The sequence below is a fragment of the Salvia hispanica genome, chromosome 3 (assembly GCF_023119035.1).
Source record: "Salvia hispanica cultivar TCC Black 2014 chromosome 3, UniMelb_Shisp_WGS_1.0, whole genome shotgun sequence".
Lineage (NCBI taxonomy): Eukaryota > Viridiplantae > Streptophyta > Magnoliopsida > Lamiales > Lamiaceae > Salvia > Salvia hispanica.
This window is the reverse complement of record NC_062967.1, coordinates 15,440,057-15,468,040: the sequence shown is the minus strand read 5'-3', so window position 1 is coordinate 15,468,040 and position 27,984 is coordinate 15,440,057. Positions and strand designations below refer to the sequence as shown.

At 34.3% G+C, this 27,984-nt stretch overlaps 5 protein-coding genes across 5 annotated transcripts; 1 reads left to right on the top strand and 4 right to left on the bottom strand.

Annotated features, from left to right (window-relative positions):
- Nucleotides 1-968: 968 nt before the first annotated feature.
- LOC125216918 (2-oxoglutarate-Fe(II) type oxidoreductase hxnY-like) lies at nt 969-6,205 on the bottom strand. The gene is made up of 11 exons (XM_048118705.1): nt 6,053-6,205; nt 5,409-5,604; nt 5,228-5,326; nt 4,993-5,044; nt 3,840-3,961; nt 3,663-3,763; nt 3,527-3,585; nt 3,122-3,178; nt 2,554-2,599; nt 1,924-2,003; nt 969-1,253 (listed from the first exon to the last, which is right to left on the bottom strand). The coding sequence occupies exons 1-11, from the start codon at nt 6,149-6,151 to the stop codon at nt 1,175-1,177; spliced, it is 990 nt and encodes a 329-aa protein (XP_047974662.1). The 5' UTR covers nt 6,152-6,205; the 3' UTR covers nt 969-1,174.
- Nucleotides 6,206-15,798: 9,593 nt separating this feature from the next.
- Nucleotides 15,799-16,107, bottom strand: LOC125209397 (E3 ubiquitin-protein ligase MPSR1-like). Its single transcript, XM_048109003.1, has one exon. It carries the CDS (start codon nt 16,105-16,107, stop codon nt 15,799-15,801), a length of 309 nt encoding a protein of 102 aa, XP_047964960.1.
- Nucleotides 16,108-17,609: 1,502 nt separating this feature from the next.
- On the top strand, nt 17,610-19,573 carry LOC125210868 (60S ribosomal protein L15-like). The gene is made up of 4 exons (XM_048110479.1): nt 17,610-17,762; nt 17,845-18,011; nt 18,568-18,765; nt 19,128-19,573. Exons 1-4 carry the CDS (start codon nt 17,759-17,761, stop codon nt 19,371-19,373), a joined length of 615 nt encoding a protein of 204 aa, XP_047966436.1. The 5' UTR covers nt 17,610-17,758; the 3' UTR covers nt 19,374-19,573.
- Nucleotides 19,574-19,791: 218 nt separating this feature from the next.
- LOC125209394 (GDSL esterase/lipase At5g08460-like) lies at nt 19,792-21,239 on the bottom strand. Its single transcript, XM_048108998.1, has 5 exons — nt 20,996-21,239; nt 20,737-20,864; nt 20,382-20,624; nt 20,061-20,301; nt 19,792-19,979 (listed from the first exon to the last, which is right to left on the bottom strand). Exons 1-5 carry the CDS (start codon nt 21,237-21,239, stop codon nt 19,792-19,794), a joined length of 1,044 nt encoding a protein of 347 aa, XP_047964955.1.
- Nucleotides 21,240-24,782: 3,543 nt separating this feature from the next.
- On the bottom strand, nt 24,783-26,304 carry LOC125209392 (GDSL esterase/lipase At1g71691-like). Its single transcript, XM_048108987.1, has 5 exons — nt 26,058-26,304; nt 25,808-25,935; nt 25,459-25,701; nt 25,138-25,378; nt 24,783-25,054 (listed from the first exon to the last, which is right to left on the bottom strand). Exons 1-5 carry the CDS (start codon nt 26,302-26,304, stop codon nt 24,861-24,863), a joined length of 1,053 nt encoding a protein of 350 aa, XP_047964944.1. The 3' UTR covers nt 24,783-24,860.
- Nucleotides 26,305-27,984: the final 1,680 nt, after the last annotated feature.

Here is a 27,984-nt window from a genome sequence, read left to right as displayed (position 1 = left end):
TTGTTGTAAATTGACCTTAATACCCTTATTAATGTTTTTTTTATAGTGTTGACGTTTTGAGACTTATGATCTAGGCTCTTGATTTGAATATCTAAAGATATTTAGTTATAATTAATAATTAAGTATTAAGTTAATAATATAACACTCAACGTACTGGTGGAACTCTCTAGATATGCCTTTCTTTTGTTAATTTAATTAATCCATTTCTCTGGACTCTTCTTGAAGTCGGTGAAGCCCTTTTTTTCAATAAAAAGAAGAGGTTGTACATAAATTAGGAGGAAAACTTCGTACTGGTGGAACTCTCTAGATATGCCTTTCTTTTGTTAATTTAATTAATCCATTTCTCTGGACTCTTCTTGAAGTCGGTGAAGCCCTTTTTTTCAATAAAAAGAAGAGGTTGTACATAAATTAGGAGGAACTTCTAGATGCTTCCAATGCTAGAAGTTTGTAATGTTTCTTATTTTCGAATCAATCAATGAAATAGTGACCACCAGTTACTTATTTCGAGTATTGTCTATGTTAACTTTCTTCTTCATCGTGTTGTGTTTCTTTCAAGTATGCAGTGGACATCCAAATACAACTTCAAATGGTTGATCCGACGGATGAGTGAACACTCATATTGTAGCACAATTTCACCCATGCAAGCCAATTTGACCAATCGAGGAAACGATTTAAAGCCTCCGTTACGTTGCCCTTCTTCGAGTGACAGACAAAACTCATTTTAAGTTTCATATGACATAAGAAATAAATCGTACCAAAACGAGCTCACAAAAATGTGATAGCAATCTGATAGGAGGTTCGGATACTAATATGTAGACAAGCAACTACAATGGAACCATATAAAAAGAACTACGACTCAACAACATTGTGGTAGACAAACCGACTAGTATGCAAAAAGATTGGTTGTACTTCATCCTAGCAGGTCTAGTCGACGGGCATATAAATCTCCCTATATATTTACACATACATCCACCACAATCTTAGTATAGATTTGTATAACTAGAATGTCTTCAAGAATGTATAATTACTGTGTGTAGAACTAAATTACATCAACACGGAGTGACACTAAATTTCATGTACAAAGTAATCAAAGCATCGATAACTAAAAGTCATGTTCATAGAATCTCGCTTGGATAGAACTGCCTTCAACATCGGTGGTTTTGTATGCATAATATCATGCATAGAAACTGAGGTCGGCATGGGTATCTTTATACTTCTGCGAGAGGTAATCTTCACATTTAACTGGAGGGAATCTGAGAGAGCATAACAGTGTAATCAATAAGAACTACAAAAATTATAGTAATTAGTAAATAGTTTACTATATTATAAGTCTATGCAAGTAATAACATAATGCTTGACCGTAAGCAGTCTTATCCCTGATGGCAGCGTCAAGTTTTTATACGTGGCAACAAATGACATTGTTTTGATCAAAATAATATAAAAGGACATGATTTTTATTGCAATGTCATTTTCAATTTTGTTAAATCATCTTTGATTTGGGGGCAGTTTGATCTCATGAGAAAAATCAGACAAATTGAAAGCTCAAGTATTGTCATTCAAATTTATATGTTCACGGTGACAAACAAGAATTCGGCCAAAGTTGATGTTTTAACGCTTAATATCCCTTTTGTTAAGTGCCCATGCTAGTATTGCATGGGCTGTGTTCCTGCATGAGCCTAGAGTTAAAAAGATCACCCATGTTAATGTGTCTCGTCAAGGAATATTGTTTTGTGGACCGCGTTCTGCTGTAGGGTCTCATTTAAGGAGAGTTCTATTGAGGTATCATTAGTCTCTCACTTGCAATCACCTTCACTCTATCAGTCCCACATGATATATAGTGTTGCACCAAATTCTCATTAACATACCAAAAAGCTCATAAGCTATAGAGAGTATTAAGTGCAGGCGATTATCAATTAAACTTACTTTGGAGGATTCTTCTCTGATTGGCATGTTGGCAAACATTCAACAATGCATTCATGACTAGGCTCGACAAAAAATGCTATCTGCCAATGGAAAAACAAGAGTCAGCCTTCCCATGGTCATAGATCAACATGCATACAGATAAGAGACACAGATTATATCACCATCAGAATATTAGAAGAATGATCCTTTTTTTCCTAAAAAACAATCCTTGGCTTAAATAGAGAGACTACTTCCACCATTCCATAAAAAGAAGTTTCTTTGGTCCAAGTCCTATATTTCATTATTGAAGAGGTAAGAAGACAAATAAAAAAGCTGTGCCCATGGTTTGTTTTGTGTCAAACTTTTTTTTGCTGTCTGATCCCTATGAGCAATAGGATGCAGATTAATAATAACTGCGCTTTTGTTTGTTTCTATATATACTTTGAAATTAGACGCTCCGACCTATTTCTTTGACAATTAACACTAATAAACCCAACACTGTTTCAGCTAAACAAAACTAATTTTCTCCTTTTACAGGATGAATGCTCATACAATGAATGAAATGAAAACCGAAACTAGATTAAACAAATGTATAGTGCAAGACAAGAAGAAAATCCCTGAAAGGACATCACAATAATTAAAAAGTCTTACTGAGTATCTTTCTTGGCCATTGCCCAATACTCGATGCAGCGTGGATCTGCACAGAGATCAATTACACATTACATATGTATATACACATTATTTGACAACTAGTGTTAAAAAATCTCAGTATAATGCTGTTGTAGATGGACACAAAACCAGATGAAATGGTGCAACATTCTATAAAAAGAGAGAGAACATTAAAAAGTGAGGAAAACTCCATGATAATGGTATTCGCTTCATATTTCTAGAAAATTCGTTGGATGCCCATCAACCATTGTGCTGTCGTGCAGTTACCTTTAAGGATTAGCCTAGTTAGATAAAATATTCAACGTTGATCCATGTCATTTAGATGGATTAGAACTTTGGGATATGCCAATGCTTTTCATAATTTCTATCATTTGAGCTAATTTTGCTTGATTCATATCCCAATGAATGGGGGTAAGATTGGAAATATAATAATAAGGATAAAAGTGCTCAATCATCTATCTTATGATTCTTATCAATCATGAAAAGAAAACGCCTCCTTAAGGTATTAAAATAAACAAGTTATCATACTTGTATGTCATCGCATGATTACCTGAAAAGGCAATTGCTCCATCGCTCCAGCATATCACCTAGATTAACTATAAATGCCCTACATATAAAAAAAATGCACAGTTACAAGGCTTAAATTGGATACAAAAAAAATGTGGATTTAATTTCCTCAATTCTGTTTTTTACATAATGCCAAATACTACAGAAATATAAGTACACAGTTATAAGTAAAAATCAAACAAAAAAGTAGATTATTGACTTGAAGTAGTAGTATTAATGTTCTATATGGTTACAGTAATAAATTGGTACAAACTGGTATTAGGCTTCATTATAATATAAAAAATAATGTCCTGATCATACAATGCAAAGTACTAACAAGCAGAGGCAGAAAACAGTTTTAGATGAGTGGCCATAAATTCTGCCAGGAAAGACAAAAATATAGCCTCACCCTTTTAATGGTGGTACATACTCCCAGGTCTGAGGCTTAGCATCTTTGTCTTTACATATCTGCAGTTATTGCTAACTTCCAGATCAACTGAGAAAATGGTGAACGAACAAGGCATAAATATATATGTTGCACATACCTGAAGACCATAGTTATCATCTGTTGCCAAAAGGGTAATTAAACCATAATCAGTATGTGCACCAGCTCCGAAAATTCCATTGGCAGGTTCAGAAGTTCGACCTAAGTTATAATGAAGCACTGTTACTGTCTACTATGATCAGTTATGACATGCTACTTGAATCGCAATAATCCTTACCTTCGTAATGTAGCAGCCTCAAAGTTGCAATAGGGTTTCCGAGCATTTCAGGTTGATCAAAAAAGTTGATATCTAGCCCTAGTGCAAGGGCTATCAGCCGGGAAACGGATCTCGATACCTCTCTATTAAAATCCAAAAATCGAAACTGTAATATTCATACTACTAGGTAGGTAGTAGATACTCATACCAGTGATAGAAAAGAGATAAGAACTTATAAACTCCCTAATTGGATTGAATGATCAAACTAAAAGAACACATCACATGTTCCAAGCGAACAACGCCAATTTCGGAGATAGTGAAAATATTAGACAGGTCCTCCACAAACAGTAAAAAGACTTAGTTTATTAATATAGGGAAATGCAGGAGTTTCCGAGCAAGCAATACAACAATAGTGAATTAGTTTAAGTAAGGAAATTATTTCATCCAAGGGACATAAATAAGCCTGTGCAGCTGCACGTGCACCCTTTGTGTATAAACTGCGTCCCTAACATGTCATTAACTGGACAAGAATATTGGTTTATTATGTCAAAGTGATGAGACATATCACCAATTATCTAGCCCAGAGCGGTGATTTACGTAGCCCCTAAGCTATCAGTTCAAATGGCAGATAAGTAAGTAGCAGTATGACCTGCAACAATAATATCTAACTGTATCAGTTGAAAGAGTGATGGTGATTGCAAGTGATCTGTTCTTAAAACTAAAAATGACAGTCACCTAAAATAAGCGGAGGGTTGTCATACGATCTGCTAGCATAAGAAGTTTTAGAATGAAAACCACAAGCTAACTAACTAAGTGGGACATGGATGATGAATAGCATATAGTTAATGGTGTAAATAATATCCAGTGACTCTTCATGTATAACAGTATTAGCAGACTAATATGTGACAAACTCTCATAAACATCACTAAATACTTCTTCCAATAATATATAAAATGTTTTTACTGTTTCTCATATTATTAGTTACACTAGTAATGTTTTATGCTATTGTACTACATATATAACGAAATTAGTAAAAAAAGAATTATTCTAAGATCAAAGAGAAAAACTATGTTTTGGCCTCCACTGACAAAGGAAAACATGCTCAGTACTGAATTTCATGGACACATTTGTGTCTAAATGATGGTAATTACATAAATGAGAAGATGAAACTTACAGTGCCTCTTGGTGATATTCCTCCATGGTTTTCCTCCACCTGGGCAAAATATCTGACAGAAAAAGTTCACTAAGTTAGAGGATATTCACAATAATCAAATTGGATTTTGACTTGCGATGCCAACCGAGTCCCATAAGCATCCCTTGGAATTAGACACAAGGACGACAAGCATTTGGCATGCAAATACTGTAACAAACTGATACTCTTCATGAGATCTAATCTTTCTAGAAGTTACCTTCCGATGGCCACTTGTTTGGGCCGTAAAATGGTTTCTGTGCATCAGACTCATCTTCAGACACCTCAATGCCTATGTAATATCCCTCCTTATAGTCCCCTGAAATGTGCCATACAGATAATCTCTTAACTCAGCAGGAACATTTAAATTGAACCATGTTTTCATCAAAAAGTGATCAAACCATGAATTTGATTGGCAGGGTTCAAGTTTTCATCAAACAACGGAGTATAGCCCCGACTTTTCTCATTCTTTAGAAGCTTCATTTTCTCCTGCTCGGGCAAATTGAAAAATCTTTTGCTTTGAGAGAAGACCTCATCCATGAATTCCTTATCGATTCCATGATTGATCACATAGAAGAATCCAGAATCCAAGCATGCCTATATTTCACAGAATAAGTTGGTGAATCAGATGAGAATTAAAATATCCGTTCAACATAAGTCTCCTTATTTCAACAAAGAAATAAACAGATTTGGGCAATCTGTTCTCTCCGAATCAGCAAATTAACTATTTCATCAAACTAGCAGAGCTGTGAAACTGTAATTTTATTTTTATAATAATTTTATAATTCCTGATTGAAATGAACGCCTAAATCCAAATAACCATGATTATGCGTTTATGAATACACATGAAAATTAACATACTATTTCATCGAGAAAATCCGGCACAGCAATAAACCATTCGGTAAAACTAATTATTTCGATAAACAAAGCAGAGTCTCACAATTGAAAACTGAATTCGCAGTTATCGGTTTGTGTTGAGAGGTATAGAAGCATAAATAGGATGCTTAAACAGCAGAAATCGAGCGCGAGATAGAGAGGGAGTTGCCTGTTTAAGGAGGGAGACGGATAGCTGAACATCTGAACTGGAAAGGTCAATGCAATTCAGGAGTGAGACATTCGCAGACTCTGGAATCAGAGTATTCATTTCTTTGATTTGTTTTCTCTGCAGTTCTACAATTTTTTGTAGCGGTTGGCTGAATATAAAATGCAGCGCTTTCTACAATAAAGGACAAAGAAATTATTTTAGTTTTGAAAATTTAAACAACAGAGTTTATATGTTTGGGATTATTTTTTAGGTTTTTTATAAACAAATATATTATCATGGTTTAGGATGTACAAATGAGTTTGATAAAATAAATTAGAATGATATTTACCATTTTAGGCTAAACCTTCCCTATTTTATTTTTGAGACATTTCTTTAAAAGCCTTATGCTAATTGAGTAAGTATACAACTAGGCTGAAAGCTGCATATTGCTACTGATGCAATTTTATTTATCTTATCAATAGCATCCTCAAGAAGTCAAACAAACAGATGTCAAAAAGATTTGTACACTTATATGTACAATAAAAACGAATCTTATTATTGATTTGAATCGTAAATATGAATTTCTCATGATATTGAGTTGAGATTGATAAATAACCGAGCACGAAAAATAGCTACTATGATCGACACATTTCTCATCACAACAAATGAAAAAACAAACGAATGAGACAGTGATATTTAAGTAAACGTTTTGAAATTTCAACTAGTGTCGGACGCATTGCAACGGCACAAGGGGCAAGAGTTGTGGACGGACAGCCACCGGAAAATGCAGTTTTCATGGAAAACATGGCCGCAGTGCACTTTCTTGCCGCCGCCTGATCCAAAGCCCTCCATGCAGACTGCGCATTCGCGGCCGCCTGCATCAATCGTCGGCATCTCCTCCACCGCGAACCGGGCGGTGGCGACCCTGAATTGAGCTTCAAGGTTGTACTTACTCCACTCTACCGTTGAATCTTCTTCGGGCTGCGTAAAAGCTAATTCGAAGTCGATCATTTCATCCATGCCAATTAATTACTAATATATACGCAAAATTAATTAAACAGTGGTGAGTATACTATTTTCCCTGTAGCATATGGTTTCCCCTGTTTATAGAGACTAAAGTAGTTGATAGTTGATTCCCATTTGTAGTGGTATAAACATAGAAGCGTCCAGGTAATAGCCAAAAGCTAAAACTAGTGATGTTTTGTTTATTTTATTTTATTTGAATGTTTTAGGTGTGTCTTAATTAAATGTGTTTTCTATATTTGGATTTGCTTTCCGGAAGTCACTGCTCACTAGCGTCAAGCCACACAGAATGTTTAAATTACTAAGTTAATTAATACTCCTGTAATATAATTCCGGTTTTATTCCAACGTCAATTTACATTTATATCTCGTGTTTCTACCAGACAGCAAACTCAGGTTATATTTGCGTTACGCTACTTATTCCGTTAAATATTACTTCCTCCGTCCCTTAAAATTTGTCACCTATTTCCTTTTTCGTCCGTCCCTAAAAATTTGTCACATTTCACTTTTATCATTTTTTATAGTGGATTTCATATTCAACTAACTCATTCTCACTCACATTTTATTATAAAAACTAATATATAAAAGTAGGACTCAAATGTCACTAACTTTTTCAACCCACTTTCTATTACATTTCTTAAAATCCGTGTCGAATGGTGACAAATTATGGGGGACTGAGGGAGTAAAATTCAAATGATTAATTATACTTTAGTTTGTTTTTGTAAGTTGGAAAACTGAGGTCGATGCCGAATGAATTATAGATATAGTAATTTTTATATAGAAAACTTTAATTTGCCATTGGATGTGGTCCATTAACATTCCAATTTATAATTTTATTTGGTTTTTAAAGATATGGAGAAGGAGCTATAGTATAATAAATTCTCAACAACATCATCCTCCACTATTGGAAATTCATAAAAAAGAAAGATCGTCAAGTTTGACGTGATGAGTCAACTAAACATACAAAACTATTGACGACATCGAAAACTCAGTGTAAGGAAAATGGATGCACTTGTACAAAAGTTTCTCATTGTCTCCCCACTCGACCGTTAAAATATTTCAGTACATGAATGTTAGTACAAGTTTAATTAAAAGGGTGGATTACTATAAACTAATTTAATCAGGATTTTTTGCAAATCAAAGTATAATAGTTTGACGAGGAATGATATGCTGAGCGCTCAGAGCACCAACATGCTACAATTCTCTCTTTTTTTTTTCTTTTTTTTTTTTCATTCTATTGTACTCCATAATTTAGTCAATTCTCACTTTCTCTATTCAATTCTCTACGTTACCCTTCTTCTTTTTTTCTTTCTATAATTTTCTATGCCTCCCCTCTTCAATTATCTACGCCTCCCCTCGTTTTTTTTCTTCTACAATTTAATCGATTCTCTATCTTTTTTTTTTCTCTCTTTATGCAATTCCCTCTTCCAATTTTGTGCCTAAATTTTTTTGCTCAATTCTTATTTTCTTTCAGTGATGCTACTTTCAATTGCCAATTACAGACTACTTAGAATGCCCATGGCTGTCAGGTTTGTTCTCAAATTTTGAATCTTCATTTTTGAAATTCCCAAATCTGAATTTGATATTCCAAGATTTGTGTTTGGAAAGAAAAACATTGGGAAATTTCAATCTCTGTGTGTGATTTACATTTATATGCAAATATGAGATTATTGATATATTAGACATGAGAAATTATAATATGAGATGTGTAGTGGAATCTGATTTTGGAAAAAAAAATGTTATGGAATCTCAATCCGAGAAATAATTGATAGAAAGAGCGAATTGAGCAGATGAAATTTTAGCAGATAAAAAAACTGTGCCTATGGTTTTTCGAACGCATGTTAAACTTTTATAGTAGTACTCCATAAGACGCACTTTCAAGTGAATATAAATTAGTGTGCAGGTACACGTGAGTCTTGTTCTTTCTATTTTATCTCTACTACATCTCGTCACTATATTTACTTTTTTAGCCATTCCGGGGTCGTCCAAAATTGCCACTACCGCTGATCGGAGTTCATCATTAAAATTTAATCAATCCATGGCCATACGAATAATTAACTAAGAGAATTTAGTTGAAAAACTATCCTGTATGGAGAATAAGCCGAGAGAGCAAAAACTACGGTTTTTGTTAAGCTGAAAAATTAGCGTGATTATCAATAGATCCACATCAGAGAAACAAGCACGCGAAATAAATACTAGGAGTAGTATATTTTTATTGAGCTCTCTTTCTTTTCTTTTCTAAGTGCTGACATGGGACAGATTGGTCAGGAGTATATTCTAATTAACTAGTTAATCCAAATTGGCCTATTAGTATTCATTTCAATTAATTAATACTCGTTTTAAGTCTATAAAGTTGTTTAATTTTTCAAATCAGCATATTAATTAGTACTTGGAAATTTTCAACTATATAAGTAAAATTGTCTATGCATTGTAGTGCACTTGTTATTTTACATATATTGTCTCATGCCATCCCGAAAAGGCATAGTAGTTCATGATAGTTTAGGCCATATAATAATGCATCTTAGTCTTGATAGTTTAATCCACTAACTAGTCTACAAGACAAAATCTTATAACAATAACACTAAACACATTGTGCAACAATGAACAAACCCACATAGATAAAACCTTTTCTTATCCATTCCAAAACACTTTTTTCCAACTACATTTGTGGTTGAGTGGTTCTGCTGACTTGCTGAGGTCGCACACCATGACCAATTTGCATGCCGAAAGCCCCGGCCCCCATGGACCTTCATGCACTCACTCACCTTGTCATCTTTAACTTGATCGATAATTGGTTTGTTAACAATAAGAACTTACGTATCTGTTCTAAGTTACTTGAGTTATATTTTATTGGAGGTTGTCCCAAGTTATATTATTCATTTCTTTTTTTAATGATTTTTTTTATTCTCTCTTCTCTCACATACTTCCGTCTGTCTTATACTTTATCTCACTGCAATTCATTTTTAAACATCAATTTCTTAACCTCGTGCTCAACATTACAACAAATGAAAAAACAATTAATATCTACATTTTCAAGTGGTGTCATCGGACACATTGCAGCGGCACAAGGGGCACGAGTTATTGATGGAAAGCCACTCAAAAATGCAGCTCTCATGGAAGACATGGCCGCAACGCACTTGCTTGGCGCCGCATGACCCGAAGCCCTCTATGCAGACTGCGCATTCGCGGCCGCCTGCAGCAGTCGTCGCCATCTCCTCCACCGCGAGCCGGGCAGCGGCCATCCTGAATTCAGCTTCAAGGTTGTACTTGTTCCATTCCACCGCTGAATCTTCTTCGGCCACTGTTAAAGCAAAGTCGAGGTCGAACATTTCATCCATTAATTCCAATTAATATTTATATATGCGTGTATAGTATATATATATAGATATATGATGAAAGAGGCAAAAATGATTAAACAGTGGTGAGAGTTCCCTCTAGATTATGGTTTCTCCCTATTTATAGAGTTGTTGATGGCAATCTGTAACAGTGTAAACATAGAAACGTCCACGCAAGAGCCAAAAGTTCAAGAAATTATATTTTTTTGAAAAAGTAATGTTTATTTATGTACAGCAAGTTTTATGCCACTTGGGGAAATTATAGATGTCACAAGCTTAGTATTTTTTATTTTGGATTTACTTTCCGGAAGTCGGTACCCACTAGCGTAAATTAATAAATTAATAAAATGGTCTGTATTGATAATTTGAGGTTAATTGTATTCTAGTTTGTTTTGGTAATTTGGAAAAGCAGAGTGAATTATAGATAGTATCATTTTACATAGACAAATTATAGTAGTAGCATTGAATGTGGCCCATTAATTTTATTTGATTTTTAAAGATATGAAGAAGGAAAATTAATGGGTTCTTTCGTGCAAAAGTATAGTTGCCCCACTCGGCACTCGACCGTTTCAGAAACTTCATATCTCCATCTAAATCATATTTCATGTTTCTCTACCATTTAGTTTAAGCCATTTCGAAGTCAGTTGGAAATGGCCACTGGTCCCGGCGGCGGAATTTATCATGTAAATTCGCATTTGATATTTAATATTTTCTAGATCTGAAATAGTTTAGTATTTATAATTTATACTCCATACTGTACAACGCAAAGATTGTTGGTATACCGATAAATTTGATATAAATTCAATCATTTCATACTTATTATTATTTGATGGTGAGGAATTTTGGTGCATATATATATCTAACTAGTTACACCAAATATGTAATGCCCAAGAGAGAATAGGTTGAATGTCAATGCCAAAGTACACACAATGAGCTACCCCAACGTCTAAAATGGAGGGAGCATGATTGAACCGAAACATACCAGAAAGATAAAAATTCCAAGAATACATAGATATGAGACTACATATTCAATGAGAGCTTAACAAATTTGATATGGGCTAGTCATACCAACAAGATGTCACATCTTTTCTAGTGTCTATCTCATAAGAACTCCATAATTAAGCGTGGTTAGCTTGTGGCAATTCTAGGATGGGTGACCCCTGGTAAGATTCTCATGAAGCGTGTGTATGAAGACAAATTTCGCTGAAAAGACTTGTGTTGATTTGTGGAGACATCCGTCAATATGAGAATCGGGTAGTTACAAAATCCCATTTTATGTTTAAAAATGTCACATTAATTAATTGTGATTTCACTTACTACTTTTTTAATTGTACCAATATATTCTACTGTTACACAACTTAAAAGTTCAAATACATTAAAAGTAGTAGTACTATGGTAACGTTTAAATTAAAATTAAAATACATTTGAAGGTATTGATATCAGAGAAATGATATGCGGCGCGATTCAATTTGGGCGACAGATGAGGGCTTCCATTCCACGTGCGAAGATTCTTTTTTTTTTTTTATCTACGAATTGCTCTCTCATCAACCTCTCTCCCTCCCTCCTTGCACACCGCTCCACTTGCTTTTTACAATTGATAAACTGAAATTCTTAATCTCTCTCCACCAAAGATTTTTAAATAATGAAGGTATATTAACTTAAAATAAAGAATATAGACTAAATAAGTATAAAAATGTATTTACAGATAAGGAACTAATTAAAAATAAGTATTTATAATATTATAAACAATAAAAAAAAATATTTGTACAATTGTACTTCTCTCAATCCACTCTCAATGAAACATTTTATATTTTAGCAGAGATTGTATACTATTTTAATATTTGATATGAGTGTAGTATAAAATTAAAGAAATAACAAAAGTGGAGATGTGTGGATAAAATAGAATAAGACATACAAATAAAGAAAAATGTAATACTATATTTACTAAAGAATAAAAAAAAGCAAACTATTTGAATATAATTATGTGTACTTTTAGTAATTTAAATATAAATATATTTATAAATTATATATCTTGAATATAAATATATATTCATAAGTAATTTCAACATATTTAATTAAACTAATATATTACATACTATAAATTGTATATTATTACTATACACAACAATAATTAATGTTATGCAATATTGTTCTTTGTTTGATAATGGTATTAATTTAGTTTCACTTTATATCATTATTTATTGGTGTTTTATAATTACTTGATTTAGCCACATTTGAATTCAATATAAACATATTTTAAAATTTTGAGAAGTAAAAAGAATAGAAATATGAGTAAATAAAAAACAATTCAATCTATACAACACTTAAATATAATTACTTAATTCAAAAAAATAATTCAAAAAATATAAAGTCCAATAAATTAAAATTTCAAATTAAAACTTAGCATGAATATAATAATAGAGTACATAAATTAGTCAAATTCTATGCTTATCAGATTTTAATCGCACTAATTGTTCAATTACTATAAATTTATTTAAAGAATTTAATTTTAGAAGTATTATATATTACTCTCTCCGTCCTACAATAAATGTCATTTTTTTAGTTCTACCAAAAATATCATATTTCCATTTTTTGAAAAAAATTCTCTCTTACATAAATATAAAAATTATATTTTCTCTCTCTATTTATTTAACATATAAAATAAAACTTCATAAAATCTGATGCCGTCTCACAAATATGCCATCTTTTGAGGGACGGAGAAGATGCTATTGTACAAACAAAGTTCAAGCCAAATACTCAAATTAAACACTATTTATTTGGAAAAGAGGAGTATACGGAGTTCTATTATTCAATGTTTTTAAAATAGAAAATATATTAAATGCACAAACAAAAGGCCAAATATTACACATAAATTAATTACTGCTTTGAAACCCTGTTATTTTCAAACGGTCAAACCCTACAGGCCTACACCATATTGGCACCACAATCTCTCTCTCCTAATCGACGCCGCCATTTCCCCCACCGCCCCTTCTGCCTCGCCGCCGTTCCTCCCGCCCCACTCGCCGCTCCACCGCCCCGCCTCGTGCCATCGTCAGTTCTTTCGCCATACATTACGCCCTCCTGCCAGCCCCCATACTTCACGCCCACCTACCCCGGCCAGCCGTCGTCGCCTCATGCCGAAATGCGCTGATTGCTGGTCGTCGCCGGCGTATGGTTGTTGTGGTTCAGCCTCGTCGTCAGCCTCTGTCTTTTGTGCACTTGATTCACCACCTTCCATCTCTCTCTGTTCGTAGTTGAGCTCGACGGTTCAGCTTCTTCCCCTGTCCGTCTGCCTTCTCTATCTACTCCGCGGCAATCGGTGCCACTACCTTTCTTTCTTTCCAAATAAAACTCTGAAGACTGAACATCACACTGTCTAACTCATATTTATCTCTCCCTTTCAATTCTCCGGCAATAAGAGCCGTCGTCACCTCCCTCCCGTCGGCGATTCACCACAACAAACGATGTCGGATCGGACCGTCACCGCCCAACAACCTCAGCCTGCTGCCCTCGTCATCCATCGGTGGAGGCTTGGAGCTGTCGCCAACTGCAATCAAAAAATCAGATAATTAGTCCACTAAAATATAGATTCAATTAATGGTGTGGTTATATATAACTGTTTAATCTATAATTGTTTAATCTTATTTGAGAAACCACTATTGTTCAATAGGAGCTGCCGGCCTCATCGGTCCAATGGTTATCATTCCTTAAAATGACTAAAAGGATAAATAAAATAGCTCTACATTTTCCCTCCAAAAAGGGCAAAATCGTCTTTTCAATAAACTGTCATTTTAGATTAGTAAAGATAAACTGAAATTCTTAATCTCTCTCCACCATTTCTTTTTTTACAAAATGAAGCTCCAGATCTCGTTCTTCGTCCTTTTCTCTACACTATTTTCACATATATAACTTGGCAATTGACACTTGTTTTCTTCACTGTGAAATATGAATTCCCAACACCTGTATTCCTTTCCTTCAATAATGTATCTATTCCTTCTCCAACTTCTCGATATTTGCTACCCCAATTTAATAATTTCATTGAAAAATTTTATCATCTCAATTAATTTCAATATAGCTTTATTTTAGATCTCTTTCAAGCAATTGTTCGACCACCCATTTTTCACTCTCTAATAATGTTTTAATTTTCTTCATCATTGTGGATGCTCTCTGCAAATTTTAAGCTTTTCTACTTTAACCCTTTAGTACCATTCCTCCATCTCCCCACATTCTGATCTTTTTTTGTTTTGACGACAAACTTCTACCTCTTTCCTTTCTCTTAAATTTTTTTTAACATCATAGTTCCTATGTTCATAGATTCGAAATTCGAAGATTCAGATATTTGGGGATAAGTTTAGTGGTCGGCGGTGGAATTCAAAATTTGGGAGAGTTGGAATGTAGAAGCATCGTTGACTCTTGTGATTTGTGAAGAAATAAGAGTAGTGGTTGGTGATGATTATTGTGTTTAGGGAAGGAAAATTTCTTAGTAGTTTGTGACTTTTTAGAAGGAATGATGGATGAATCATGGTTTAAGAATTGATAAGAAAGGTTGGAATTCCGCAAGAATGAAGAGAGATTTTTGCATCTCATTTAGCGGAAGTTAAATTCAACCAAAGTTTGTCAATTTGCCACTTTTTTTACCTTCTGAGATAAAATTTCAATTGAAATAGAAGCCTGAGACTTTGAAATTTGGTGAACTTTTTTGTACACCTATCTCTACTGGACTTTTATGCAAAAATTCTTGAAAATATAGTCAATACAATGGAAGGATAAAATTATGTAGAGTTCTCGGTTATGTAAAAGAATGGTGGAGAGAGATTATGAAGATGAGTTTCTTTCTCAATTGAAAAAACAAAACGAAGTGGAGCGGTGTTGACGAAGCAAAGATGTGAGATAATTTAATATTTGAAAAAAAAGAAGTAAATAATTATCTGACGTGGAATGGAAGACGCTCATGTAGCGCTCAAATCAATCGCCCAGCGTAACATTTCTAATTGATATCATACCACAACGTAGACATACATACTAGCTAAAATTCAAAACTCAAAATTTGTATATATTTTCCACAAATGAGATTGATATTTTCATTTCTTATCATGTCATCTCGTATTAAGTACACTTAAAATCAAGTGTCTTTCCTTTTAGTTATTTGTTTTTTTATTTTTTTAAGTATTTTTTTTAATTTTTAGAGTTTCCTTATTATGCAATTTAATTATTAATATTAGTTGAACTATTAATTTATTAAATTTCGTAATATAATTCATTAGTTGAAGAATCGATGGCGGAGGTGTTCATAGCTATCACCAATTTAAATTGGTTATAGTACTAGATGGAGTAAAAATTTGTTTGGACAAAAATCTTCATTAAGACTGAGAATTAAGACAAGCATATACATAAAATTATGAGTACGTTTTCAAGAGGCGTGGGGCACATTGCAGCGACACAAGGGGCACGAGTTATGAATGGACAGCCACTCTAAAATGCAGTTTTCATGGAAAACATGTCCGCAATGCACTTGCTTGCCGCCGCCTGACCCAAAGCCCTCTACGCAGACCGCGCATTCTCCACCGCCTCCACCCGTCGTAGGCATCTTCTCCACCGTGAGCCGGGCAGCGGCCGCCCTTGATTGAGCTTCATCAAGGTCACTCTTATTCCGCTCTGTTGTTGAATCTTCTAATTCAGGCATCGTTAAAGCTAAGTCGAGGTCGAACGCTTCATCCATGGCGAGTAATATGGGTGTAAATTAGGTTTGAATTGAAGTTATTGGATTTAGGGTTTAGGGTCTAATTGGATTCTAACTATTTATAGAGAAGATAATGGCCTTTTTGAAAAGTAGATAGAAGCGTCGTGGCAATGACGAAAAGGTAAAGGCTAGTTGTATTACAATACAATGATGTATTGACGAAATAAGGAGAATAAGGTTTGAAGTGTGTGTCTTATTCTTTATTAGTCATCTTGTAGTGTGAAAAGAAAACCTTAATCAATTTTCCTTTTAGACTTTTTTCTTACTCTACATTTGATGGTCTTGGAATTTCAAGTGTGAAAACCTTTGATCACTTTTCTGTTTGGTCTTCTTTAAGGACGTACGTCACTCATGTGACGCCAAAAGCAACAAATGTTTTAAAAATCTAAATTCAATTGTTTTTACTAAAATTTTACAACTATATATTTTTTTTGATTATTTACGATTATAACTCATCAATACTCACTCCGAAATCACAAAATTTGGTTATTTAATGGAAAAAATGTGAATACTTGTAACTATAAAGATAAAACAAAATATTGTGTTGTGAGTACAATAGTCAAAGAAATGTTAAATTAGCGAGAGTAAATTGACCAATGATTAATTTAATGGTCTTTATGATGCTTGTATTTCTCTTGTTCCTACAAGAACAACTAAATTTGTCTTGTTTGGATATATTGGATTATGCTTTTTTTTTCAACTATCATAATTAATTGTAAACATAACGGTTCACATTATAGTTAGAAAAGTTTACATGATTTATCTTTGCAGGACCAATAACAAACAAGTACGTGAAGTATTAGGTTATCTTCCACTATCTGCATTTCAGAAAATTGACTAAGAGCGTCATGTTTGACTTCAATCCATTCATATATTGGAGTAAATTATTCACAATCGTCAAGTTTGTCATCTTTCAATTTAAAATATTGTTATCATGAACTTTTTAAGGTTCATTTAATGTTGATAGCTTGATATATTTAAATTACCGGTTCAGGTGTTTCACAACTTTTTGTATTTCAGTCATGTTCTATTATTAAATTATTTATTTAACTAGTGACATTCCTAGTGATGATGTTGTTGATGTGGTAGTATTATTTGATTTAACAACGAGAGATAATGAACGACATTACCAATAGTGGATCGCTAGATTTTATTTTTATATTTTTTCCCGTCTATAAAAATAATAATTTTATTTTTTGTTATCGTTACACTAAAATTCATCCCCTAATTATTTATGATTTTTTTTTTGTAATTTTATTATTCTACATTAATATCTGTATTATTTATATGTGAGATCATTTTTAAAGAACGGAAGGAGAATATATGAATAGATTTTACATGAACATGAATTACGCACTTTTACAAAAAAAAAAAATAATTGCAAAATAATTGAAAAATATGAAAAAGTAATTTGGCTTATAAATTTCGTAATTACTAGCGAGATTGCATAATAAAGAATTTTAGGCCAATTCATTTGTAAGTTCGGCCCAAAGAAATAAGATGCAAGCTGATAGCGTCAGCCCAAATCTGTGATTTCAAAAATCCCTAAATCTAAAACCCTAGCTGCTCACTGACATATAATCTCACTCCGCCAAATAACTTCGCAGATCGCAGCGGCGACGACACAGCCATGGGTGAGTGCCACACTATCCCCATCCCTCCGCCGTGTATTCCTTCGTCGTTCGGATTCTGACTGATTTTTCTTCGGATTTTCAGGCGCCTACACTTATTTATCGGAGCTATGGAAGAAGAAGCAGTCCGATGTGATGCGGTTTCTGCTTAGGGTTCGCTGCTGGGAGTACCGGCAGCTTCCTGCTGTTGTGCGCGTCACCCGCCCCACCCGCCCCGATAAGGCCCGACGCCTTGGATACAAGGCTAAGCAGGTAATTTAGTACCTTCTTATTAGACATAGTGGCATTTCTTCAATGTTAATTTTTTGATTTATGTGTTCTCTGTTATTCATTTGCTATATATCTAATTGAATTTATGTAGGTTTAAATAATGTAATTATTTTTAGGGTAATGAATTACTACATTTTCCCCCTTGTCCCTAGATTGTGTATCTAGCTTGAGAATTGCATTTGATATTAACTTAGCTTGAATAATCTAACTATGCCTCCATCATAATGTAGTACTGTGTTGCTAGATGCTTAAGAGTAAGAAATGGTGCTGCCAATAGGTGTTAGATTCGTGAATTAGAATCTTAGTGACTAATGTATATTCTCAAAATTTATATTTCAGGAGATGTTTCAGTGAGTTGCTGTTTTGTGTAAATGTCAGTTGGTGTTGTAAAGAATGTGAAGTGTGGTTATCAGTTTAGGTTTGAAATTTAGCTCAAGTTATATGAGATCATGCAATAGATTTTTGTTTTGTTTTTTCTATTTGAATTTGTAAAACCATTATCCTTTTTTCTCAATCATTTTTTGGTTACCTGTTGCAGGGGTATGTTATTTACCGAGTTCGTATTAGACGTGGTGGACGAAAGAGGCCTGTCTCCAAGGGTATTGTGTATGGTAAGCCCACAAATCAGGGAGTTACTCAGTTGAAATTCCAACGCAGCAAAAGGTCTGTTGCTGAGGAACGTGCTGGCCGTAAATTGGGCGGCCTAAGGGTTCTGAGTTCTTACTGGATAAATGAGGTTTGTATTTAGACTTGCTCATATATTTAATGAGTTCTTACTGGATAAATGAGGTTTGTATTTAGACTTGCTCATATATTTAATGAGTTCTTACTGGATAAATGAGGTTTGTATTTAGACTTGCTCATATATTTAACGACTGCATTATTTGTGTTCTCTTCCAATGATTATGTCAAAACACCAAAATATGATTTGATTGTCTTGTTGGCTTCAATAAACAATTACTGCTGTTCAGCATGCATGATCAAGTGCATTTTTACAAATTGAATTGTTATACCTTTTGGTACTCTTATGTATTTGCAGTATTTTATGAACCTACATATTCTTATCTGGTTACATGGAACTTAATTTGATTATTGCAGGACTCTACTTACAAGTACTTTGAAGTAATATTGATTGATCCAGCGCATACTACTATCCGCAATGATCCACGGATCAACTGGATTTGCAACCCGGTCCACAAACACAGAGAGCTCCGAGGACTTACATCAGCTGGAAAGAAGTACAGGGGTCTCAGAGGCAGGGGCCACTTGCACCACAAAGCACGTCCTTCAAGAAGGGCCACATGGAAGAGAAACCAGACCCTTTCCCTTCGCCGTTACCGTTGATCTTGAACATTTTTCAGTTTTCGATATACAACTGCAACTATTGTTTCTGTGTTGAAGGCGTTTCGTGCACAATCTTTGGGGCAGATGTTTCGTTATTTTTGAACTATTCTATTGAATCTTGGTTTTCATTCGAAAAGTATACCTATTGACAGTGTGCTGCTGTTGATTTAATTAAGAGGCCTAACTGCAGTTCAGTGTTATAGTTATGTGTTCATGTGCATATCTGATTTATATACCGATAAAGCGTTTGATGGACAGTAAGTATATCCAACAACAATGTAGTAACAAGAATAAAACTATTATTATTCAGATATTTATCAAATAGTTACATTTTAATTTAAGTGGCCACGCAATTTCTTATTGGTGAAGTGTGAGAGATGAGCAACAATGAAAGAAATTATTATGCAGATATTCATCATTAGAAGGAGGTAGTGTTGCGAAGGAGGGCAGCAAGGATTCGGTTGCCAGCCTCGGTAGCATGAGCAGCATCCCAAAACAAGTACTCATTTCTATTCGGACATATTACTGTATCTTTGGAACACCTCGGCTTTGTTCCATTTGAGCCATCTCTCCCCCCACAACAAGCTGAGTCCTTCACCTTGAACCCTGCACCATCCATCATGAGTTAATTCATTTCCACAATAAAAAAAAGCTTCTATTTAAACCAAACCATTAATCTTCAATTACCGTAGGCCTCAGCATTGTCGAACAAGCTTGTAAAGATTTGAAACGATGGTGCATAACTGAATGTAGATCCAGGGTGGTTCGACTTGAGGTCGTGCACAACAGATTTCAGCCGTGTATTAAACATTGCCACTATGTGATTTAATGTGGCGTTACACTTCATGTTGTGAATTGTTATAGGGGCGCAACCTATAGGTGAGGCCTCTAATATCAAGAACTTCCTCAGCCCTAAACCTTGAATTTCCTGCGTCGACAAAAAACTTCCAATTGGTGTCTAGAAGTGACCAATAGGATAATATGTTAAACATAATCAACTAGTGTTACCAATATATGCTTTCTATATAGGGTCATAAGGAGATCAGCAAATTGCTCAAGATTGTAGATATGGCTGCTTGGGTAGTATTCAGCTTGCAAGTAGTTGTTGAAGTAGTCATTCGCTCCAATATCCACAAAAACCAATGCATTTGCCAAATACTTGCTCACTTCATTCTCATGCAGTTGCCCTCTCAGCTGACCCAGCGTTTTCCTCAGGTTGTTAATTTGTTCTTCGAAAGGGATGACGCGGCCCTGTTCGTCATGTTACTACTTTAGATAACTTATAGTACGATATTTCAAGAGCTTAAAAAATGCAACGCCTCAAAAGCTTAATTATAAGCATGTAGTGATGAAGAGAAAATACAAATTGATATCCTGTGTCGCGAAGAATTCCTGCAGCAGCTGAGGCATAATTTACTCCAAATAGAATGCTATCTCCTTTGGCAACAACATCTGCATATGATGGAAGAAGAGGAAGTCCCACCATCTCCGCTGCATGCATGCATATATACATACATAACATTACAATACAATACAACAATACAATAAAATGTGTTGTTCACTTATATATAGGTATATGAAAATGAGAAATAAATCATAGTACTAGATTGATGTGTCCATACCAATGAAGTCTACAAGGATTTTTCCATTGGAGAATCTTCCGGTAGGCCCTCCACTAAAATCTATACCATAAGGAAGGTGGTCGGCTTTTGCTATACTGTCAATGAAATACTTGTTGTTTCCAGCATCCGTTAGTGAATCTCCAAATACGTACATTGCTGTATATTTTGTAGCATCACCATTTGCTTCCAATGCCAAAGAAGCAGCAATGATCAAAATCCACAAAAATGCAACTTTCATCATCATTGTTGTGTGTGTTTCATCCATTCTTAGCAAGTGTCTTTATATATTGTTAAGTGTTAACAAACACTTTCCTCGACTTTTTAACCTAGAATAATATAGCAACTATAAAATGACAATATGCAGCGTAAAGTTTGCATAAGTGTATTTGTATTCAATTATTTAAACTGTGTTTAATACATTGTAGTACGCCGCTTGGTAGTTATGAGTAGGGTCTGCTACTCTTATCTAATTCTACTTCTTTTTGTATAGAATAATAAGAACTCTCATTTTGTATATAAAAATAAGAGGAGGAGATAGATTCTAGGAATTTGATTATAAGTTAAATTAATTACGTTCAGTTACACAGTTTGAGTACACCAAGGGTTGATATAATTTCTACTATATTATTGATTTATTTCTTTATAGTCTACTCTTTCTCTATAATCAAGAGTTACTATTGAATTTGATACACGTTTTAATTACAAAAGAAAATTGGTGAAAAAAATAGTGGATATGGATGTCATTTTTATATATGTGAATATTTCCCAACAACTGGTTAAATAATTATTGTGTTCATCTCTTTTACACATGAATATTTTTCCAACAACTGGGTAAATAATTATTGTGTTCGTCTCTTTTACACATATGAATATTTTCCCAATAACCGAATATCATGAGCTTAGAGTTTAGGAAGAGAAATTACGATAGTGTTCGACACCAAGATTGTTGTAAACGAATCTGATTTCGGGATTCGGAAAATGTAAATTGAGGATTACTTAAACCATAACGATCTTTATCAACCCCTAAATTTCAAATAAAAAAAGATAGAACAAGAGAAGTGACCGTTGTTGGACAGAAAACAATGATTAGCATAATTCGATTGTTGCTATCCAAGGATATATATATAGTGTATCACACGACTACAACAGCGTCAGCAAAGGAGATCATAAGTTATCCAAGAATATGGTGTATCACACGACTACAACAACATCAACAGATCATGAAGACATTAGAAGAGATGTATAGAAATCATTCATGACAAACAAGTTACACTTAATAAGACGATCGCTTAGTTTTAGAATGTCGGAGGGAAAACTGGTGATGCAACATATGGAGAGTTCAACATGCATCACATGACTACAACAACATTGACGAAGGAGATGATGAAGACATCGCATAAGACGTACTCCATCCGTCCCATTGGAGATAACCCACTTTCATTTTTAGTTTGTCTTAATAAAGATGTCCCATTACTAAAAATGGAAACACCTTTTATCTATACTTTATTCTCTCTCTCTCTTACTTTACTCTCTCCACTTATCACAACAAATAAAGCTACATAAAATCTCATGCCGGCCAAGGAAGGGTCATCTTACTTGGGATGGAAGGAGTATCAAAAACCATCCATGAAAACAAGGTACACCTAATAATATTGCAGCAAAAAAGACGATTCCGTCGCCTTGGCAGCCCCCACACTCCGGCCCGACATCATGTGAGGGGGGTTAAATCCGCAGTAGCCCGTTAAGGGGGAGGCCTTATCCCACTGACTGTCAGAAGCCCATCTCCCAAGGCCTCACACTTGTGCCAGAGATGGAAGCAACTACACGACAACAGTGAGATTTGAACCCAGGCTCATTGCAGCAAGATCTGCCCCTCCGTTGCCAACTGCGCTATGCCCTGCGGGCATTACTGATTACACCTAATAATATGATTACTCCTTTCGTCCACGAAAAATAGTCTCATTTTGTCATTTTTGGGATGTTCACAAAAATAGTCTCGTTTCTTAAAATGGAAAGTTTATCTTTCATACTTTTCTCATTTTTTTCACTCTCTCTCATACTTTACTTACTTTTTTCTTCCTATCTCTCTTGCTTTACCTACTTTATCTCATCTTCTCACCTACTTTACCAATTTCTCATTAAACCCTCGCCGTCCACGAATGAGAAATTTTTTGTGCATGGGAGAGCATTTAATTATAGAATGTCAGAGACTTCTAATTGCAAATGGACCGAAATTTTCTTTAGAAATTGACCGGAATTATGATTCTCTATATTGCCAATATATAGAGTTGTTCTCATTGTAAATTATACCCATAAATTATAATGAATATTCAGGACTTTGAACGAAATTGTTTAACTACAGTTAGACAATCCGTAATGGAATACGACCCAACTACATAGGGATAGAGTGAATACATTAATATAATTTCTTTATTAAGAACAATTATCATCTTTGCAACTGCTAGGTTTGATCACAAAAAATGTTACTTCTCTCGTCCCTGCTGAAGTGATCAACTTTTGTTTGGCATGAGATTTTAAAAAATGATATTTATTGAGTTAAATGGTTTGAAAGGGACGGAGGGAGTATAAGAAAGAATAAAGCAAGAGAGAGTAAAGTTTTATTTTTTGCTAAGAAAATTTAAATAAGTCAATCACTTAAGTGGAACAACTCAAAATAGAAAGTTGATCGCTTAATATAAGACGATTATTTTATTTATATTTTCATTTTTTCGCTACCAGCTACTGAAACAAGTTTTGTGTTACTCTCTCTGTCCCTGGAGTTTTGTCACATTTTTCCATTTCCGTCCGTTCCACAAATTTTGTCACATTTCACCATTTTTGGTAGTGAACCACACATTACACTAACTTATACTCACTCACATTTTATAATAAAACTAATACTTTAAATGTAGGATCCATATCCTACCAACTTTTTCAACTCATTTTCCATTACATTTCTTAAAACCCGTATCCGGTCAAATTGTGTCAAAATTAGGGGAACAGAGAGAATATTAAATTAGGAGTAGGAGTAGGAGTAGGAGTAGGAATAGTAGCAGTAGTATGAACTTTGACACATATACAGACATAGTGACTTTTTTTTTAACTTAAAAAAGTTAGTACAAATGCAAATAATATTCATATTCAATGACTCAATCAATAACGGGCATCAAATTTTCAGGCCACCTAAAGTTAACGTAAATTACAGTTTGTGTAAATTTCAAGCTAGAAAGTAGAAACCATTATTAAAAAAAAAAACAGAAATTGGTATTGACAATCCAGCTTCTGGCCACGTTGGTTAAATAATCGATCAACATAAATAAGTACAACAGTTATTTATAACAACAAATTGTCATTTAAATCACAAATTTGATTGAGATTTGGTCAATCCCGTAGCTTATAGTAATAGCTAACTAAATCAAAACTTTTGCACCTTTCTTAATTGTCTCGTACAATTGAAATTTTGAAGAAATTTGTTATTTAAATCATAATTTTTGTTTATTTTTTGGATAAATTTAGCATTGTTCTATGTTATGATGGTCGGTTTTAGATGATATATTATTAATTAATTGATGAAGATATAATGATGAAAACTACAAAAGCTACAACAGATTTTGTCAAAAATTTGATTGCATGAGATAATAAGAAATGTACCAAAGTTGTGATTTAATTAACGATTTTTATAAGTTATGGAATTGACTCATAAGTTAGCCAAACATTGACAGTATCCAACACATTAGCTAGGAAAAGCTTATTCATTCGAACCCAAATTAAATTGTTACTACATTTTAATTCAATCGGCCACACAATTTCTTATTGGTGAAATGTGAGAGATGAGCAAGAATGAATGTGATTATTATGCAGACATTTATAAATAGAAGGATGTAGTGTTGTTAATGAGGGCAGCAAGAATTCGGTTTCCAGCCTCAGTAGGATGAGCACCATCCCAGAACAAGTACTCGTTTCTATTCCGACATGGTACTGTATTTTTGAAACACCTCGGCTTTGTTCCATTTGAACCATCTCGGCCCCCGCAACAAGCTGAGTCCTTCACCTTGAACCCTGCACCATCCATCATGAGTTAATTCATTCCCCCAATAAAAAAAAAGGTTTTTATTTAAACCGAACCATTAATCTTCAATTACCGTAGGCCTCAGCATTGTCGAACAAGCTTATAAAGACTTGAAACAACGGTGCATAACTGAATGCAGATCCAGGGTAGTTCGACTTGAGGTCGTGCACAACAGATTTCAGCCGTGTGTTAAACATTGCTACCATGTGATTTAATGTGGTGTTACACTTCATGTTTTGACTTCTTATAGGGCCGCAACCAATAGGTGAAGCGTCTACTATCAAGAACTTCCTCAGCCCTAATCTTTGGATTTCCTGCATTTACCAAAAAGTTTCCAATTGGTAATTGGAACTAATTAGTAAGATTAACCATTCAACATATCAAATGCGGTTACCAATATGTGCTTTCTGTAGAGATTTGTAAGGAGATCAGCGAATTGCTCAAGATTGTAGATGTGGCTGCTTGGGTAATATTCAGCTTGGAAGTAGTTGTTGAGGTAGTCATTTGCTCCCATATCCACAAAAACCAATGCATTTGCCAAATACTCGCTCACGTCTTTCCCATGCAGTTGCCCTTTCAGCTGAGCCACCGTTTTCCTCAAATTGTTAATCTGTTCTTCGAAAGGGATGACGCGGCCCTGTTCATCATGTTACTACTTTAGATAACTATACCATATTTCAAGAGCTTAAAAAAATGCAATGCCGTTAAGAGCTTTTAAGCACATAGTGATGAAGAGAAAGTACAAATCGATATCCTGTTTCGCGAAGAATTCCTGCACCAGCCGATGCATAATTTACTCCAAATAGAATGCTCTCTCCTTTTGCTACAACATCTGCATATGATGGAAGAAGAGGAAGTCCCACCATCTCCGCTGCATGCATGCATACATACATTATAATACAATACAACAATACAGTAAAATGTGTTGTTCTCTTATATATAGGTATATGAAAATGAGAAATAAATCATAGTACTAGATTAATATGTCCGTACCAATGAAGTCTACGAGGATTTTGCCATTGCAGACTCTACCAGTGGGCCCTCCACTAAAATCCATACCATAAGGCAGGAAGTCGGCTTTCGCTGTACTGTCAATGAAATACTTGTTGTTTCCAGCATCCGTTAGTGAATCTCCAAATACGTACATTGCTGTATATTTTGTAGCAATATCACCATTTGCTTCCAATGCCAAAGAAGCAACAATGATCGAAATCCACAAATATGCAACTTTCATCATCATTTTTGTGTGTTACTTCATACATTATTCTTAGCTTTTGTGTCTTTATATAGTGTTAAGTGCTAACTAACTTTTTCCTCGACTTTTAAACCTAGAATAATATAGGAGTATAAAGTTTGCATAAGTGTATTTGTATTCAATTATTCAAACTGTGTTTAATGCATTGTAGTACGCCGCTTGGTAGTTATGAGTAGGGTCTGCTATAAAAATAATTAGAGGAGGAGATAGATTCTAGGAATTTGATTATAAGTTAAAATTAATTAAGTACACAGGAGTAAACAAGGGTTGATATAATTTCTATTATATTATTGGTTTATTTCATTCTAATATTTTCTTCCCGTCAGTAATTAAGATTTACGATTGAATTTGATACTAGTTTTAATTATAAAAGAAAATGGGTGAAAAAATAGTGGACGTGGATGTCAATTTTGTACATGTGAATCTTTCCCCAACAACTGATATCAAGACTCAAGAGCATAGAGTTTGGGAAGAGAAATTACGATAGGGTTCGGCACCACGATTATTGCAAGAAAAGTTCGACGAATCTGATTTTGGGATTTGGAAAATGTAAATCGAGGATTACTTGTACGATAAAGATCTTTATCATCCCCTAAATTTCAAATCTGAAAAGATAGAATAAGAGAAGTGACCGTTGTTGGACAGAAAACAATGATTAGCATAATTCGATTGTTGCTATCCAAGGATATATATAGTGTATCACACGACTACAACAACGTCAACAAAGGAGATCATGAGTTATCCAAGAATATGGTGTATCACACGACTACAACAACATCGACAAAGGAGATCATGAAGACATTAGAAGAGATGTATAGAAACCATTCATGACAAACAAGTTACACTTTATAAGACGATTGCTTAATTTTAGAATGTCAAAGGGAAAACTGGTGATGCAACATTTGGAGAGTTCAACATGCATCACAGGACTACAACAACATTGACGAAGGAGATGATGAAGACATCGTATAAGACGTACTCCCTCCGTCCCATTGAAGATGACTCACATTCCTTTTAGTTTGTCCTAATCAAGATAAATTATTTCTAAATATGGAAACATCTTTTATCTATACTTTATTCTCTCTCTTACTTTACTTTCTCCACTTATTACAGCAAATAAAGTTGCATAAAATCCCCTGCCGTCCAAGGAAGGGTCATCTTCTCTGGGACAAAGGGAGTATCGAAAACCATCCATGAAAAACAAGGTACACCTAATAATATGATAACTTCCTCCGTCCATGAAAAATAGTCTCATTTTGCCATTTTGGGATGTCCACAAAAAATAGTCTCATTTCTTAAAATGAAAAGTTTTTCTTTCATAGTTTTCTCACTTTTTCTACTATCTCTCTTACTTTACCTACTTTATCTCATCTTCTCACTTTATTTATCAATTTCTCATTAAAACCTCTATAGTCCACAAATGAAATTTTTTTATAGACGGAGAGAGTACATTAATATAATTTCTTTTATTAAGAACAATTACCATCTTTGCAACTGCTAGGTTTGATCACAAAAAAATGTTACTTCTCTCGTTCCTGCTGAAGTGGTCAACTTCTTTTCGCCATGAGATTTTAGAAAATGATACTTATTGAGTTAAATGGTTAGAAATTAGAATAAAATACGAGAGAGAATAAAATAAGAGAGAGTGAAGTTTTATTTTTGCTA

What these genes read in the sequence shown, in the direction of transcription:
- LOC125216918 (XM_048118705.1), bottom strand. Translation starts at nt 6,151, where the DNA reads ATGAATACTCTGATTCCAGAGTCTGCGAATGTCTCACTCCTGAATTGC. An exon ending in TATGTACCACCATTAAAAGG is followed by an intron (nt 3,179 to 3,526) that starts GTGAGGCTATAT and finishes TTTTATATGTAG; the next exon opens with GGCATTTATAGTTAATCTAG. An exon ending in TGGAGCAATTGCCTTTTCAG is followed by an intron (nt 2,600 to 3,121) that starts GTAATCATGCGA and finishes ATCTCTGTGCAG; the next exon opens with ATCCACGCTGCATCGAGTAT.
- LOC125209392 (XM_048108987.1), bottom strand. Translation starts at nt 26,304, where the DNA reads ATGATGATGAAAGTTGCATATTTGTGGATTTCGATCATTGTTGCTTCT. An exon ending in AATCCTCGTAGACTTCATTG is followed by an intron (nt 25,936 to 26,057) that starts GTACGGACATAT and finishes GCATGCATGCAG; the next exon opens with CGGAGATGGTGGGACTTCCT. An exon ending in CGACAATGCTGAGGCCTACG is followed by an intron (nt 25,055 to 25,137) that starts GTAATTGAAGAT and finishes TGGATGGTGCAG; the next exon opens with GGTTCAAGGTGAAGGACTCA.
- LOC125210868 (XM_048110479.1), top strand. An exon ending in TTGGATACAAGGCTAAGCAG is followed by an intron (nt 18,012 to 18,567) that starts GTAATTTAGTAC and finishes TACCTGTTGCAG; the next exon opens with GGGTATGTTATTTACCGAGT. An exon ending in GTTCTTACTGGATAAATGAG is followed by an intron (nt 18,766 to 19,127) that starts GTTTGTATTTAG and finishes TGATTATTGCAG; the next exon opens with GACTCTACTTACAAGTACTT.
- LOC125209397 (XM_048109003.1), bottom strand. Translation starts at nt 16,107, where the DNA reads ATGGATGAAGCGTTCGACCTCGACTTAGCTTTAACGATGCCTGAATTA.
- LOC125209394 (XM_048108998.1), bottom strand. Translation starts at nt 21,239, where the DNA reads ATGATGATGAAAGTTGCATTTTTGTGGATTTTGATCATTGCTGCTTCT. An exon ending in GCGACACAGGATATCAATTT is followed by an intron (nt 20,625 to 20,736) that starts GTATTTTCTCTT and finishes CATGACGAACAG; the next exon opens with GGCCGCGTCATCCCTTTCGA. An exon ending in CGACAATGCTGAGGCCTACG is followed by an intron (nt 19,980 to 20,060) that starts GTAATTGAAGAT and finishes TGGATGGTGCAG; the next exon opens with GGTTCAAGGTGAAGGACTCA.